General features: G+C 39.7%; 1 protein-coding gene across 5 annotated transcripts in view; it reads right to left on the bottom strand.

The window, feature by feature from the left end:
• The window catches only part of erbb4b (erb-b2 receptor tyrosine kinase 4b), a 361,102-nt gene that overhangs the window by 21,396 nt on the left and 321,050 nt on the right, over positions 1–18,656 (bottom strand). For 4 of the 5 annotated variants that reach the window (XM_074659614.1, XM_074659615.1, XM_074659617.1 and 1 more), the window contains 4 exons: positions 6,891–7,046; positions 4,754–4,828; positions 2,312–2,387; positions 846–992 (listed from right to left, as the gene is read on the bottom strand). In XM_074659614.1, the coding sequence (XP_074515715.1) occupies positions 846–992; positions 2,312–2,387; positions 4,754–4,828; positions 6,891–7,046 (454 nt within the window). The remainder of the gene's footprint in view (positions 1–845; positions 993–2,311; positions 2,388–4,753; positions 4,829–6,890; positions 7,047–18,656) is intronic. The other variant, XM_074659616.1, reaches the window with a different exon arrangement.

Here is an 18,656-nt window from a genome sequence, read left to right as displayed (position 1 = left end):
AACAACTTCCTTAGATTTAGGCAAGAAAAATTCTTAGTTAGGCTGAGGAAAAGATCGATTTTGTTAGGATTAGGCAACAAAGCTATTTAGTTAGGCTTAGAAAATATCGACTTTGTTAGGATTAGGAAACAAAACTGCTTAGTTAAGCTAAGGCAAGAAAACTACTTAGTTAAGGCTTGGAAAAGATCGAGTTTGTTAGGATTAGGCAAGAAAACTACTTAGTTAGGTTTAGGAAAAAATGTGTTTTGGCTTAAAATAACTCCGGAAGTGTCGTTACTTAAGTACGCATGTTATGTGACAAATAAATCAACGTTGACTTCTGGTTTCACACAGGACACAAACGCTGGTCTCCAGGGCAAAAGTCAGGTACTTTTTCTTAATATTTCATAGTTCACAATTAAGTTTGTGGCATATACACAAATTACAGTGCATTACCTTTTGTAGGTATAACTATGAACACTGTATGAGACCAGCCTGCATATGGTAACACTAACATTTGAAAACTGAAAAATAACAGCTGGGCTGAATTTTAGAATAGCAATATTTCAGTTTTAACACCACCTTGACACTCTTGTAAAAAACAGCTGTTGTGGCTTTTTGAAAATCACTCAATAAAAACATGATTGTTTTTGCCTGCTTCAACTAAAAACCAGTTGGCCCTCTCTTCACCCTTAAAATCAATCGGCTTTTCTACTTGTTTGAAGCAGTGGATGGAAACAAAAACTGGAAATCATGGGCAATATATCCCTGTACAGAAGCTCTGCAATAAATCTATTTGTGTAGCTTTGTGGTGTTCTTCTATTTGATCATATTACATCGTAAGCGGTTTCTGGAATTATACCTACATTTGACCATGACCATGTAGACGTCGATGGTGCTGATGGGTGGCTGAGGAAGACGCTCTCCTTTCTCTAGCAGGTCAGGGATATCTCTGGTAGAAATCCCATCGTATGGCTTCCCTCCAAAGGTCATCACCTCCCAGATGGTTACCCCTACAAAGAAGAAGAGGGAAGGAGGAAGAGGAGATATCAGTAACATAGAGCATAAAGAGAAAAAGATGTTCATAGAGAAAAGGACAAGGGGAGAAAAGAAGTCAAACCGAGATGAGAGGCGATGAGTGAGTACAGAAGGGTAAAGAGTAGAGAAGATTAAAGAGTTGAGAAAAGGGTGTTATACAGCATGAGACACAAAAGAGATGGGAAGAGAAAGAAGTGAAATAGTTGAAAAGAGAAAATAGGAGATAGACCAGATCAAGTAAAAAAGAAGAAAAGTGAAGAGAGAAAGAACAAAAAGGAGACGAGAAGAGGAAAAGCAAAGATGTGAGAGAGCAGAGGAGATCAGAGGGGAGTGGATGAAGAGACAGGAGAGTGAAATGAGGAAGCAACAAACCAAAGAGTAAAGAAGCGAGGACAAGATAAGAGACATCAAGTCAACAGACAGGAGAGGAACTAATCAGAGTCTTGAAAGTCATCAGTCAATCTGAACTTTCAGAACTCTTCAGCCTTAATCGTGTGTTAATGAGCTAATGAGTGGTAAGCAGAGTAAATGCACACTAGAAGATCGGAGTATAATAGCCCCCGGTCATAGAGGACCACTGGGGACATGGACGCACTAAACCATACTGATACTTTTAATCAAACAGACATTATTCTCTTTGATATGACCCCAACGTGCATATTCATTTTTTAAATGAGTCAGCGTCATTGGCAGACTTAAACAGGAAATTGTTAATTGAAATATAGCAATAAAACTCTCATATGATTGAGGGATAATGGAGGAGGCTGGTCTCTAGATTTACATCGTGCTGACAAGCTGCAAAAGGCTGATTTTAATATTTGAGGATTTAACGTAGTAGATCATGTAGTTTGCATTTTACAGTGATTGTGATGCGCCACATGTTGAAGCAGTTATAGCGGTGGTAAGAAATCAACACTCCTGTCTTGTTCATCAGCAATGCTACAATGGCAAAATCCTCTATAGCTGCCTCAGATCTATAAATTACCTGCCTGTCTAGGAAGCGGTCTGGATTTACTTGCTACTTGCAAGATCAATGATGAAGCCCTCTGTCTTACTCTCAATAAGCTGGAGAACATTTTTGGCTATCCAGCATTTGACATCCATTACATTGATCTGTTTAGAAGGCATGCACTTCAAGTTTTTGTCAGCATCAAACTCTTGCTCCTATAGAGATTGAATACACTTCTTGTAAGAAAATCCCTGAATAAATATCTGTCCGATTTATGAATATATTGTGGCTGTAATGGTTTGTCTACTCCGTGCAAGTTCCCTAAAAGGAAATTCTGAGGCTTACCGTAACTCCAAACGTCACTCTGATGAGTAAACTTCCTGTAATGGATACACTCCAGTGCCATCCATTTTATGGGCATCTGCCAAGTAGAAGCACACATGTCAGTTTTATATACAAGCAACATTCACAAATAAAAAGAGTTGATTGTTTTCTCTATTTCCTTAAATAAAATTGGTAAGGAAACCAAGACAACATAAGTTTTGTGTTCAAACTAAACTTGGATCATCTGTTGGCGAGGTGTTGGCATACAATGAGCTGTTTTGGCAGAACTGACTGTGTAAACTATGTTAAGAGAGAAGAGAGGTATGACAGAATGAAGGAAAAAACAAGGTTTGATGAAAGAGAAGACAAACACATGCATTTAGGCCAGCCTGATCTCACAGAAATAAATGACCAACACCTCTTAACAGCGCACAGGTGGTGACACGTAATGTGTTAAAATGACGTGCCAAGCACCACGGAAACAATGCCAATGAAAAGTAAATTAGGATACTTTGTGTTGTGGACACATGGATTCCCAGGCTCAAGAGAAATATGTTTTAATCAAAGTCTGTATAAGGAGGAGGTCGGCGTGGACATATGGGTCAAACAATAGACTATAGTATGTGTCAAGTAAATTTCTCCCAAAGATGGTTTGTGTCATTTAATGTAGTTCTTATCACACTGATGTATGTTCAAGTGTTCATTTTTCTGATAAGTTTAGTTTTAATGAGTTATTTGATGCTACTAAAAAAAAGGGGTGAGACATCATGATTGACAGCTGTGATTCTCTCTCTGTAACAAGCTGTGGCCGTGCTCGGCTCGCGATTGGTTCGCGCGGGAGGTTGGGCGGGACTTCGATACCGCTGCTCCAGCCCCCCTATCACTACTGCACAGACTCTGGCTCCAAATGACGTCCAAATTTCAAGATGACAGCTCCCATATCTGGGATATTTTGGCTTCACTTTTGTACAGTGGGAGGAAGTGGACGCGCAGCATCCATCTTTTTTATACAGGCTATGGGTCAAACACAGGACTTTCACCCAGGGGACCGGTGTTCGTGTCCCGTGTGAAACCAAAATAATTATTTTAAATAACGTAGGCTACGTAAGTTAAGTTACATAACTATCTAATTTAAACCCAAACCATGATCTTTTCTTTCCTTAACCTAATCAAGTAGTTTTGTTGCCTAAAACCTTAATTGTTTCCGTGGTGGCGACACATAATGCACAGTTAAGAGGTTGTGGTAATTTCACGTATTTCTGTGAGATCACGTTGCAGCTCCAGCTGTATTGGAATATAGTGGGGCAAATGAAAGGACAGTCTGGGATGCAGCTTAACACCGTGATTAGATTTAAAGGCCAATTCTATTGATTACAGTGACGGAGGTTGAGGGGAGGGGGATGTCGAAGGTTAGAGTGTGTCTGCCTTTCTCTCGGTGGAAGGGATAATACCAGAACACTCAGCGTTGAGATATAAACCACGATGGACAAACAAGAAAGGGATGTGAGAGAGGATGAAATAGGCTTTGATGAGAAGAAATGGTTTGAAAACAAAATACAAAAGAGGAAAAGGATGAACAAGATTAAAAGAGGCCAGCCCATGTACAGAGAGCTCCAAGGACGTATTTGTTTACTACGTTCATAGTTTTCAGATCTTTATTCCCCAAAAGTAAATAAAATGGTCCAATAGAGCAGAAAAGTATCTCACCTACTCCACTAAAACTGTCCTTTGTGATGGACTATGTTCCTCCCTCAGGATATAAGACTCTAATTAATGTTAATATCTGCTGTTGCCTTTTACAACATGTCAATGGTATGGTCCACCATAGTAATTCAATATTATTGTATCTAATAATGTATCTCAAACACATCAAACAGTAGATAATAAAAGCAGATAACAAGGTCACTCATTGCAGCCTCAATGGTTATACAGTATTAGTATAGAACAGTGTAACAACCCCGGGACAACAAATGGAAATTGGCATTGTGCAATATCTGTTGCAATACATTTATTGTACACTGTCCCTGTCTTAAATAAACCAAACCAATAAATGAAATGAACAGCCACTATTCAACCACTAACAGCACTGGTTTAATAATACTAGCAGTACTGCTATAAATATTTATATTGCCTCTAGATACACTAATATTCACACTTAAAATCATACTTAAAGGTCCAGTGTGTAGGATCTGGCGGTATCTAGTGGTGAGGTGAGGAGATTGCAACCAACTGAAGCCTCTCCCGTGTGGCAAGCGTGTTGGAGAGCTACGGTGGCTGACACGAAAACGCGAAGGGCCCTTTCTGGAGCCATTTGGAGCAGAGCCAGTGCTTAGAGTGTGTGTGCACATGGGAAGTGAGTGGTGAAGCAAGAGAGAGAGCGGCAGCGACGGAAGCGAGTAACGTTATCGACTCCAGCCCAAGCAGGAAAAGTCAACAGTGTTTGGTTTGTCTGTTCTGGGCTACCTTTGACACATGGTGGTGCAACATGGCGGACTCCGTGGAGAAGACCCGCTCCCCATGTAGATTAAACGGTTCATTCTAAGATAACGAAAACACAACGGTTCTTATTTTCAGGTTATTATACACAAAATAAATCATACTTATTAATTATATATTGAATTTCTGCCAATGGATCCCCCTAAATGCTACAAACTGGTCCTTTAATTCATTCAAAGAGAGTTTTTCCTTATCCAAAGCGAGGGTTGAAAAGGACACAGGGTGTCGTGTGCTGTAGCCTACAGATTGTGATTTGTGATATTGGGCTATATAAATGAAATTGACTTGATTTGAAAATAGTATTTGAATTGCATGATAACTAATCAAATTTATAAATCCAAATGAGTTGACATTTTGCTTATTTGCTGAGAGTTAGAGGAGAATATCGACACCACTCTCAGATCTGTTCATTCAACATAAGGCTACAGCCATCCGACAGCTATCTTAGTTTAGCTTAGAACTAAGACTGGAAACACGAGGAAACAGCTAACCTGGCTTTGTCTGAAAGTAACACAATCTGACAACCAGCATCTATAAAGCTTACTAATTAACAGGTTATATCTCTTTCATTTAGTACGTACAAAAAGTCTTTAATCAGTGTTTAAATGACGGTTGCAGTTTTACGGCTATTTCTTGGCCTTGAGCAGTGACTTCCTGGAGTCTTGTTGTCACTGTGGGGTTGCCAAGCAACCTGTGGAGACTCCACAGATGTGTTCAAGGATAAGCACAGCAAATTTTTTGCCTTGAGTCATTCGCACATATTTGACGACTGGACCATTTGTGGTTATTTGTTTAACAGCCTATGTACCAACTGTTCAAATGTTAGCTGTAAGCTAGCTAGCAACAGACGTACCAATTGTTTCTGTGGGATTGTTTCTGTGTGTGATTTTGTTCAGTTTAGCCTCTGAATCAACTCTGAACTCTCTCTGTTATTTCCCTCCAGTCTGTCTCCTTTTACATCTTGTCTCTGTACGCTCATAAAGAGACAAGATATGTGCAAATTAAACATTTTCAACGCAAGCAGCATCTCCAGCGGATGTGTTTCATGTTTACTTGCTTTTCTTTCTTTTTTTTTTGCTTGCAAATGCACCACCTCTAAAAGTCCTCTCAGTCTGTCTGAACACACATTTAGAAATCACTGTGTCCGCCCAAGAAATAGTCAGATATAGTTAAGCAGCTGCTAGCTGTAGCTTCATAATTACCACACAGATATGAGAGTGGTGTTGATCCACTCATCTAACGCTCTGCAAGAAAGCAAAAGTGTATTTCCCAAAATGTCAAACTACAAACTATTCCCTGAAGCTTTTTTTTTTTTTTAAATATATCCATGAATAAATATACTGCAATTTTCCACTCAAAACATTTAGAATTATTCGAAAGGCTCATTCAACTCTCCATAGTATTGCACAGTACAGTGTAGGGCTGAGAGATGTCAAATGTAGACATACACAACCCGGTCTCACTCCCAACTCGTCAAATAAGCTGATTGGGTGGCGCCACTCGGTATCGGAAACTGACGCACGGAGGCACCCTTTAGCAACAGTGTGTTCAACTAACACCAATGTAAACCCACCCACCGCGTTATTCGACGGTCAGAGCAAGTGACGTAGTATTGATAGCGTGAGAGTCTGCTCAGGGCGGGCGGAAGGGGAAGTAGACGGGTCAAACAAACACAAGATTTTCAACTAGGAGACCGGTGTTCGTGTCCCGTGTGAATCTAAAAGTAACGCTGACTTATTTTGTCACGTGAGTCGTAGGTATCCTCAGTCCTGTAAGTCAAGTGAGTCTTTAGTCACGTGACTCTTTAGTATCGTCAGTCCCGTGAGTCACGTCGCTAGTCAGTGAAGTTAAGTCAAACAAACGGAAGTTTATTTTGAAAGGAAACTGCATGTATGAGCCTATATTAACACGCTGTCCCCGGTCCGTCCAAAAGTAACGCAAGAGGGGTAGTCCGTGTGTCTCCGATGCCGAGGGGCACTGACCAAGCGCCGATATTTGACGAGTTGGGTGTGACAATGTGTTGATACAAGTTATTTGTGTATGTGTGGAATTATTTGTCTGATAATGTAAATGAAATGTGTCACAAAGTGATGACAGGATTTACCTTTCCTCCATCAGCATTATATTCCTTCTCGTTAACATCCAGGAGGCGAGCCAGACCAAAGTCGGTGATCTTGATGTGGTTGGGAGATTTGACCAGGACGTTTCGGGCTGCCAGATCCCTGTGGACGAGCCTACGCTCCTCCAGATACATCATCCCCTGCAACACACACACACAGACACACACACAGCAATTACTTTATATTGAGGTGATTGATATAAAATACACCTATCTGCAGGCATGAGTGTGCACTAGCATGCAGTAACCTGCATTAAACACACACATGCAAGTCTGGCTCCTGTTCAACATCACCATCTGTCTTCATCATCATCATCACTACCACCATCAAGACCCCATTAGAATTTCTATAATTATTTGTGTCATCACCATTACCACCGCATTGTTATTTTTATGGCTATAATTGCCATCAATCAACAACTAGGCTGTGGAAAAGCCCTCTTTATTGCCAAATGCTTGGCGATGCAATAACAGCAGCCTCCATGAGCGTCAACCCAGAGGCAGGGTTTCAATTAACAACAGGACCCACAGGAGTAAAACTTTTCATTCAATACATTTACTAAACAATTAAGAGACCAACTCATTGCGCTTTCTTCCTGTCTATACTTTAAATAATAATGATTGTCTGCCTCAAACAAAGGCAAATACATTTTTCTCTGACATTATTACGTATTCAGATGAAGTTTCCATTTGATAAAACTACATCATTAATTTCTTGGGGATCTTCAGGACAGAGTATAGATCCTCCTCAAATCCACTTTGAGCATCAAATATGGACTACAATTGGGATATTGAATACACACATTTGAAATAAAGAGACAGATATATTTGTTTGCCAATAAGAGGGGTTGTTATTAATCTTTTCTTGGGAAATGTTCAAATAAAACTAATATATTTACTAATTTAAAAAAAGGTATATTGTACTTGCAGCGTCAATCTAAAAGTGAACAAAAGCGGATAGAAAAGTACAGTCTGACATAAAATGCCAATAATGTCCTCAAGTTACAAAAGACTAGCTCTGTGTAGTTGTGTAAACGCTTTTCAGTTGCTGCATCTTGTGAGTCTACCCTGCCTATTGTGCATCACAGCCAAGAGTGGACCTGAAGAGAAAGAAAGATGAGGGGAGAAAAAAAAAAAAAACGATTTCAAATTGGACGAGCAATAACAGAAGCCACTTTGTTTGAAGTGGCGAGAGCACAGAAAAACAAGGCCTTATTTGAAACTATAACAAATTGGATTTAGCTGGAGTGGCCGGAATGAAAGGAGGAGTGGATGGAGGAGGAGGAGAGAGGAGGAGGGGTGGGGTTGAGTGGCGACAGTCTAAGAGGTGAGATTACATCGGTAAGGCTATAATCACACTGCCTCATTTGGCTCCCTCCCAGGAGAGAACATGTGGTTTCAGCGCACACCTGCACATTTACACACAAACCCACATGTACCTGCAGACATGGAGATACACCTGCATATGTGTGTGTGTGTGTGTGTGTGTGTGTGTGTGTGTGTGTGTGTGTGTGTGTGTGTGCGTCATGGCGGGGATGGAAAGAAGTTGACAGAAGAACTGAGAAAAGAACATCCATATTGAGCTGGTAGAGAATTTAAAAAAAGACAATGACAAGGAAAGTATGGACTTTAGAAGTTACGCAACCTAAATGAAATATAGCCATTGTCTCATGCACGCACACACACACACACACACACACACACACACACACACACACACACACACACACACACACACACACACACACACACATAGAAATACCCGATTGTGGTGTTTGTTTCTTTCCTTCAACACCCACACCTACTTAGAACACTGATCCCCGAAAATGATATCCACACTCAGATTATGCGGTGAATATTGTGGGCTGGACTTGGCCTTCCCAACGGCAGGAGATTTAAAGCCGTTTTACACCAAGCACGTATTTTCGTCCAGAACATTTGCATGGAAATTTTAATACACACCCATGCAGAGCATTCATGAGGGGGAAAACATTTTTGGACGGACCTCAACTATAGTGGATTTCCACTTGCGGAAGTATTTGTTTGACCAATGAAATGCTTTGTTCCAACTGATTGCCATCACTCTGCATAATAATGGGCTTTTTTTTCAGTCCAACAGGACATTTTTCGGACCAATCGTGTTTCAGAATAAAAATGGTCTTTTTCCCCTTCTCAACACCCAATAAAGGACAATATATGGCTTGAGATCGCCCAGCAGATGAAAATGGTAATTTAGCTGATATGCATTTGCTAATGTTATATGTTGGTCACAGAATGGGGATAGCCACAACAGCTAATGTTAGCATCACATTTGGGGTCTGGTTAGTTTATGTATTGTGTAGTTAATGTTAGCCCCTTAGACATTCTCTAAATGTTTTATTGTTGTGTGGAGCAGACACTGGTACTAGGAGCAAACTCATTGTGGAAATGGAACATGGCAATGTGGATAATTCGCACCAGACCCGGGGTGCATAGTTGTCAATGTGGAACATTCCCATGCAAATTTTCTGCATTCCCACGCCGCAATTTTGCATCGCACTGGTGAGACAAGGCTTTTAGTGAGGATACATTCAAGATGCCTGATAAGTTCTAGCCTGATAATCATACTGAATTGCCATTTCCTTTTACTTCATTATTCATGAGATCATGTTTGAGATGCCTGTCTGATTGGATGGACGGGTTGACAGAGATCCTGTTACAGTATGCCATGGGCCATTGTGTGATTTAACAGACAGCAAGTTGAATTTGGCAGTTTCATCAGTTCACATCACAACATTGATAGACTCGAAGATGAGCGGCAGTGAAGAAGCTTAATTGAAGGTGAGGATTTCTTTGATTTTGTCTTCTGCATGTCTGTTTATTTGTTGCCCAAACTGTACCAAACTGTTTATGTCCCTGTGTGTTTTGAATGCAGACAGTACAACTTTCAAGATACAAAACCAGCTCTTCCTTCAACCCCCAGTAATGCTGGCCAACAAGACATCATGGATTTACAACATGCTGCAAATAGCAAGGATCGAGATAAGAAGATCCCTCTTTCTCCTACATGGCCACTAAACCAGACCACAGACCCAAACTTCTTTGATCCTTTAAGATCCCCTTAGACACTTACATAAACATCCCTCCAAAACTGGCCATCATAAAGCACCCTAAGAGTCACCCACAGAGACTAACTGACACCAACTTCAATCCCACTGTGGACTCTGATCTCTACTAATATGTAGTTTGGAGTTGTCCAAGGACAATTAATATAGTGTATTCATATGTGTGTTAATTTAATGTAAGCTAGGAAGTCTACCATTAATACAATTCCACCAACATATGATGATGATAACACTGTCGTCATGTTTAGTTCCATTGCTGTATGTTTACTCTCAAAACGCTAAAGCTAATATCAAAAAAGGCAAAATTATAAATCATGAAAATTGTTAAAATATAAGAATCTTGATTAAAAGAATAACATCATCAGGAGTTGAAGATTGACTCGCTGTTTCTCAGGTAACAGTCATCTCACCTGTTTATCACGTCTCTCCTACCAACTACATATAGATAACTCTGCATCAGTTGTTTGAGTTATTCAGTAGCCATAGCCTTGTGTACCAGTTCCCTCTTTCCCTCATGTGTTTTGTTTCTTGTGCTTGCATCTCAGTCACTTAGAGACTCAAAAGACCTATGCCCTTGAAAAAAATCATTATCAAGATTAATAACAATCATAATTTTAATCAACCTTGTGTGGCCCACAAGGAGGACTATTTCCCTATTATGTCGCATACTCCAATGTGAGTTTGGTTGCTGGATGAATAATGATATGTTAGAGCTGTGTACAATAATAAATCATAATTTCTCTTTTAAATCATAAAACTATTTGAGTGCACAAATTCCTACAATATAGAGCGATGATGTTGGTAAATCATGTCAGAGAGAGGCAGTTCCCGATCCCCTGAAGCTCTAAACTTAAAGTGCCGCCTATGATTCATGGGATCAGGAAACATGGTGAAGAGCACAGCCCTCTCTCACTGATAGCATACAATATGATGGTGATTAACTGCAATTTATATTTGCTTGTAGGAATATTATCACTGGCCCCAAGCTCAATAAGCTCTCGTGTGCCAAATGTTAGCTCAGCTGCTAACCATTGTTGCCAACTTGGAAATATGTTATACTGATACTAGATTTATGAACTCCTGGCAGCTTAATTTAAGTGACTAATAAAACATATATTTTCCAACAAGGAGTGGGTGTTGATCCAAAACATTTAGTGATAAATGTACAGTATGACTTCTGCAATTTTTTGCTACTTAAGTGTCTAATCCAAAGAAGTCTGGTCCCATCATTTACCATACACAATATAAATGTAGCAAATATTCATATTTAAATCAGTTAATGACATCGCCTGCTGACATGTAAAGACTTTTGGACCAGCCAACACCTAATCTCATCACCTATTTTGAGTGTTAACAGTCGATTGAATGGGCGTTATCAGTGGTTATGACTACCATTCTAACTTCAGACGTGCCAAACTGCACCTACCACGTTGTGAAAGCGAAAGTGAAACACATGTGATATGATGAATGCTGTGGGCCTACATACCTTAGTGCAATTATAAGTTATATTGGAATCCAAATTAGTTTGTATGTACCATTCATTGTCTCAATGCGCTTATACTGCTATTATGCAAACGCATCAATTTGGCTGCCGGAGGAGAGTCCGAGGAGAGGACCAACGTTTATCGGCGCTACTCCTGGCGACTAAAAGGGGCTTTTGTCATAAAAAAAACACCAAAATCCCATCTATTTAGTTTTCTAAATGTTATTCGATCAATATGACAATACAGGGATGTGCAGAATAGGTATTTAGGAAAAGTCAGGGAAGGAGGGAAACAATGACAGAATAATTCAAATTTTGGAACCACAACGTTAAATGGCTTAGGCCATGGCGGTACCAATTGTGAAGTGAAACAAAACAACTTTAGGTAACAAAACTATTTGGTTACGTTTAAGAAAAGATCGTGGTTCGGGTTAAAATAAGTACGCTTGTTACGTAACCTAAAAAGTACGGTAAAATAAGTCAATGTCCACTCTTGGTTTCACACAGGACATAAGCAGCGGTCTCCCGGGTGAAAGTCCTATCGCCCTCGACTGCCACCTCATGCGCACTTTGTTGCTCTTTATACTACGTCACCAGACTTCCTTCTTTGCTTCGTCATAATTAATATAACCACTAGAGGTCGCCGTCGTTTTGTATTTGTATTGGTGATCAACCATGTAAATACATGATAACGGCCTTCTGAACCCACTAATAGGTGTAGCAGGCCGCTTCTAAACCATATCTATGAGGCTGATAACAGCTGATAACGCCCATTCAATCGGCTGATCGGGTGATCTCCAAAATAACTGATACCAATGTTGCTGGCACTAACAATGACGTTGGGTGTGCTGCAGTGTGTCATCAGTGTCCTGATGTTGAAGTTTAGGGAGAATAAATGTTAGGAAAAGTTACAGTAATGTAGACAAAGAAGATGAACAGCATCAAAACACACTGAGTGATGATGTGTGATTTTCATTCTTGTCTGTTTGAGTTTTTCCAGCATTGTTTTGCCCAGCTCTTGCAAGCATGCATTGCTCAGCGTGACATACAGAAAGGGTAGAATTGAAAAGGATAAAGGTTGCGATCGCCTACAGCCAGCAAATCATCAAAGTCTGTGTGTGTGTGTGTGTGTGTGTGTGTGTGTGTATGTCATGGTATACACTGCCAGGTTTCTGACAGATTCTTATTTGTACATAAATCGCACTCGGTAATCTCCTCAATTTTCGAGACAATTAAGCAGAGGAGGGAGAATGGATGGCTTGGCAACCCGTGAATTTTAATTTGCCAGCACAATGAGATTGAGAGGGGGAGGTGATGGAAGTGTGCAGAGTGGGAAGTGGCTGCAGACGTGCGTGAGGAACAAACTTTTTTTTTATTTTTCTTCTTGGTTGCTCTCATTTACTGCCCTCCCATGTGGACATGATGAGGACGACTCACTGCCAGAGGTTTGTAATTGCAGCAAACGTATATGCAACAGCCAGGGAGATGGCAGTTGTCGAAGCTGTATTTCAGGTAAGCCTGCCACCGGAGAAAATCCACGGGCTTCAGACAGACTCTGTTATGATCACACCTCCAGACACGGGCTGCTTTCCAATCAGTAGGGATCAGGCCCATGCCCTAGTCCCGGCACATGAAGATTTTACATAGGAAAGCAAGCCAAGGAACAAATCTCAATGCTAGGAGCAGGAATGTCAAAGCTTTGAATCCCATATCATTTCAAGAAAACACAATTGTTACCAGTTTGTAATAAAAACCTAGGTCGTTTTCAACATGTTCACAGTCACATAAAAAAGAATCCTTCTTCTTTTTCTTTTTGTTGCACACTGGAAGATACCAACGTTCACACTATTTTAACTGCATGAACCATATACTATCAAATTCCACTAGCTAGTGCATGTAACTATGACAAAAATGCTTCCATGTATCCTTCAACAACTCTGTGCTATCCATCATTCTGATGGATGGTGATCTATTGTCACTGACAATGTTTGATCTGCTTGATTCACTGTACGTTTCTTAAACGTAAAGAATACGAGCAGAGTTATTCTTCAGTGTGAAAAGCGGCGAAGGAAATCACATTCATAGAAGAAGAAGTGAAGGTGAAAAGGGCCCGAGCAGTGCTACAAGTCTGTGTGCGGGATGCTTAACCGCTCTCTCACCAGTCAGGAGAGTTATGGCTCTCAAAGAAAATATTCTGACCTCACATCATGGTTGTTTATGCTTATTTCAAAGAGTTACGTGAACAAAACCAGAGTGGACGTGATTGTCCTCAGATACGTTTTGTGAAGACAGATTCGGGGGTGGTGGCAAAGGGCTCGAGATTAAATCAATAGGAGAAGAGAGAGGAGCGGTGGCGCCCATTTTTCACCGACTGGCACTTCCCACTGTTGTTTATTCTGGCAAGATAGATACACACACCGAGACACACACACACAGAGGAAGCTGTCAACACACATAGGCAGTGCACACACACACAGGAATCTATAATCAAGTGATTCATCCTTATTCAATGTTATTCACGAGGAAACACTTCTAATGAGATTGAGCACCCTACAGAGGCGGTATAAACCTCTTGTGTGTTCTCTTGCATTACAGTAGATATTCCGACACCTGTGTTGGGGTCGGATTGACATCCCTCACTGTGGATTTGTGTCCTAAGTGACACAAGATGAATTCATTCTTCGATCTCACAGCTTGCCACCATATACCATAAATAATTTATGAATGTTTATTACCTTAACTTTGAACTTTATCATATACTATTATCAAATAAAAATACATAACAAGTTCCTTATGTTTATGTGTTGCGAAGTTTGAGCTATCATGTAACTGGTTTAATTATGGCGGACATCGGAATTCATACATATCAGGCTACAACACTATTTGATGTCATTCATATTTTTTACAATCTCAATTTTTTTATGTTTTATTCTTTGATTTTGGGGTTGCTAGAAAAAAATGTATGAATTATTCCTGACAATGACGGAAATATTTGACTTCAGGACATCTCTGACTAAATACATGCTGAAAATCAAACAGTTTTACTGTATCAATTTTCCAAATTAAAAGTCCCAAGAAGTGTATGATTCAACTTTTTCCCATGGTCTAGTGTTAAAACAGTCAACGAAAATTGCAATAAATCGTAATATTGAATCACAATACTTGTAGAGTCACAATACATAAAAATTGCAACGCATATAGAATCGGCACTCAAGTATCATGATAATATTGAATCGGGAGATAAACATATCGTCAAGCAATATGCAATACTATAATACTAGGCTAAATTACCAAAAGCTACAACAAATCACAATGAAATTTACTTAAGTTTTGCTAATTTTAGCTTTTTATTTATATGATGCCAATTGTTGTGGGATACTGTATATCTCCTTTCAAGTGCACAACACCAGACGCTGTACAAAAATATAATTACTGTGAATGAGAGTAATTTTATTCTGAACACTGAGAGAGTGCATGACTCATCTGTGCTGATTATCTCTTTTATAGTACAGCCGCTCTGGCTCATTTTAACTGGGATGCTAAGTATTTCTGGAGTGCACACGATGTTTGGTGACTGTCTATTTTGTGTTATTGTATTGTGAATAACGGTGCAGTTTTATTGGAGGTTCGTGACACCAGTGCAGCATCTGCTTGACGTAGTGCATGTTTAATGTATGGTTTGGATATAAAAAGATTCGGGTGGGCATGGGAGAAGGTGAATCACTGTTTAAGGAATGAGGTGAGACGAATCGGACCAATGTGGAGGAGAAACTGAGAGAAGGGGGGGAGATGATAACACAATACTGATGAAAGTGGTAGGCTTTCATTTCATTTTGAGTTCCCATGTCAGAGTGAATTTAGAAAATGACATTAGGGGGGCAGCTTGAATATGAACAATTTGTCTGTGCTCAGAGTGTGTTAGCTGTGTGTGAGGGAAACCCTTGTCTATATACATTTATTCTCTCTGATGAATGCTTAATGCCGCCGTACCTACAGCAGAGAGGAAGGGGTTGTCTTTCTTATATGATGAACATACACACAAACACTCTCATGAGTGTAATCAAAGTGGCTCAGTATGCAATCGTCACTTTTAATTAATAATCAGATGGCGAAGAAAAGAAAAGAAAGAAAAGGGTAAACAAATACGGAACCCATATCAAAAAAGTGTCTGCGACATTCAAAATGGTTTGCAGCCACTCTTTAATATTCAGGGATACTTTTTGTATAGCATTGTGTGTTGAGATAGAATCATATTGCCAGTCTTCATTTTTACTTGTGTATCTAGTCAAATTATTTGTGGACTCTGACACAAAACTGTACTGAATACTGTGAGAAATGAAATATTTGCTATAATTTCTTTTGACCTGTTGAAAAGGAAGTGTTTTTCTTCTATGCTGAGTTTATCACACATTGCTGTGCTCTTTGCATTAACTAGAAAATCTGTATGCAAATATGATGGGAGGGTTAAAAGAGAGAGAACAGAACATTTGGTGTCCATGCCAGCAAATGATGTGTGTTGGATTATTACACGCACGCACGTACGCACACACTGTACTTCTATCTTTGTGAGGACACTCAACTTTAAAACCAAGTCTGAACCCTCAAACAAGCCTTTGAAGAAGTGAGGACGGACCAAAATGTCCTCACTTTCCAAACATGTCCTCACTCTGAAGGTCTAAAACTCCAATTGGTCCTCACAAAGATAGATGTACAAGTACACACACACACACACACACACACACACACACACACACATCGACGCACATTAGCTCGCCCAGTCAATCCTCAATTGTGCGTAAAGCATTCATGGATGCCTCGGAGACAGCAAGCTGGCCTGAATTGTCTTGCAGAATTAAGTCTCTGTTCCCTCTCTATCGCTGCCATCTCTGGTTCAGCGTTAATAACAGGGGTTAGAGAAGCAATTCAAATGCCAGTTGAAGTCAAGTCAAGGTCTGTACTCAGCCAGTGACCTACTATATCAATTCCCTGACCTGTGCTCTGATAGAAGCAGGGATATACAGTATGCTGTAATCACAAGTGTTTGTATACGCACAGAAAAAGGATTAATTAAACCGTACAGCTACAGGAAGTGCTTGGTGTTAAGTCTTAAAGGGAGGCCATTGTGGTAAATGAGTGGAGACAACAGACACACACATGCAATCTTGTGAAAGCAATAATTAATACAAAACTAACCAATTCTTGCATTATTGGTGAAAGATTGCAATTTTTTCCAATTCCCACAATATTTAGGAAAAAAGTGAGAATGCCAAATGCTACACTTTCCTGAGAGTACTACTTATCCTGGAAGTAAATATTATACATTAACAGTATCAAAAAGCCAATACTCAGGTAATCGTGTTGGATGAAAAGTAGTTTAAATTAGCTTCATATCCTTTCAAATGAGGTCTCTTGAAATTCTGTTTAATTGATATTAGCTGTAAAACAAACACGTTTAATTTATTAAAAGCAGCTCAAATTCAATGAAATGCACATACACACAGAAAAAAAACACACAGATCAAGCACGGTGACCCTAATCTCAACACTTTCCCCACAAATTTGATCTCCAATTTGAATTGCTGAGCTCTCTCGGGAACAACCTCTCCAACTCATACTGACTAATACTGTATCCTTAGTGTTTTAAGTCGTGTTCTTTTTCAAGCAGAGACACAGAAAGTATTGTCTAAAGTGTGGCATTTTGTTATGTGGAATTGAAAGAGGCTTATGGATTTATAAAAACAGTATTTGAGCACATCCGGGCTGAATAATTGTGTTAGTAGTCTCATGGGATTATTACAGGGATTTCTCAGGTTTTAAGCAACTTAATCAGAGTTGTTCTAGCAAATTATGGGTATTATCCTGCATTTGTAAACTGAGCCAATAACTGACATCTTTGCTGACTTTTTTAAGCACCCAGGTGAAATAAATTACCGTCAACTGCCTTTCTTTATTTTTTTTAATTTTTTTTATATGAAGCATCTTGCAATTTTACACATATTTATTGTGTCACTCTACCAAAATAAAGCTTTCAATGTGCATTATCAAACACAGAAAACATAATGAGAAGAAATACTACTCTACCCCGCTGGTCTTTCCTACTTCTCACACCACTATCAATATAAGACCTGTGACGGACAACCATAGATTGTATATAAAGATGGACTACATGACAGCTCCCCAAAAGTGAAGCCAAAACATCTGGATCGCCCCCTGGTGGTTGGCTGCAGTATAGGTCATAAATCCCGCACCCTCCATGCAAGTGGATGGAACATGGGCCAAACTAAAAAGTCAAAGTACACATCAAATACATTTTTACCAATGACGGCTTCTGCCATTTTTGGTAGTTCTTATCACGCTAATGTATGTTTAAGTGTTCATTCTGATAAGTATGGTTTTAATTAGTTATTTGATGTTAGTCATTTGGGGTGCGACGCCATGATGACTTGTAGTTGAAAGATCAGTGTGGGAAAAACACAGTGTGTGTGAAAATCTATTGCTCTTTGTTGGCATTTAAGTAAATTCACTTCAGAGCAAAGTTCCGTTTCAAATGCCAATACTAGAGAGGGTAATAGATTATAGTTTAGACACCACAGAAGACAGAGGGAAGGGATGCCGCTGCAATCCTAGAATGGTCACGGACAACAGAGAAATGATTTGTGAAAAAATATCAAATGACACGAGGTGCTTGAAAAGGTTGTTTTACTTCATGACGGTGGTATCCTATGTGGGAGATGAGGATATGATTCTGAGGGAGAAGGGGGAGTTGTGTTTTTGCTGAAGAGCTGTCAAACAGCCATCACCCTAAATGGGATTCAACCTCTTTCCTGTAACTGTCACTGTGGCAGCTGAGCAGGGAATGACCCCACTTGGCCACGGCTGTTGATTTTTTTTATTTATTTTTTTAAGTTAACAATCCTGCTGTCATAGAATTTGTATCTGTTGCTTCCAGTTGAATAATAAAGTCAGAATTGAATCTAAATTCAGCTCATGAATGTGATTAGATGGTCTGGGATCTGTACCTGTACTTGTGTACGAAATAGGATAGGAAATAAAAACATATATATATAAGACTTGAGGGACTGAGGGAGCAACAAAGAACAAATCCCATCAACAGGCCACAAACAATCCCCATAACCTGTCTTTTGGGTTCTAAAAAGTATTTTAT

Source organism: Sebastes fasciatus, chromosome 14 (genome assembly GCF_043250625.1).
Source record: "Sebastes fasciatus isolate fSebFas1 chromosome 14, fSebFas1.pri, whole genome shotgun sequence".
Lineage (NCBI taxonomy): Eukaryota > Metazoa > Chordata > Actinopteri > Perciformes > Sebastidae > Sebastes > Sebastes fasciatus.
This window is presented reverse-complemented; position numbering and strand designations above follow the sequence as displayed.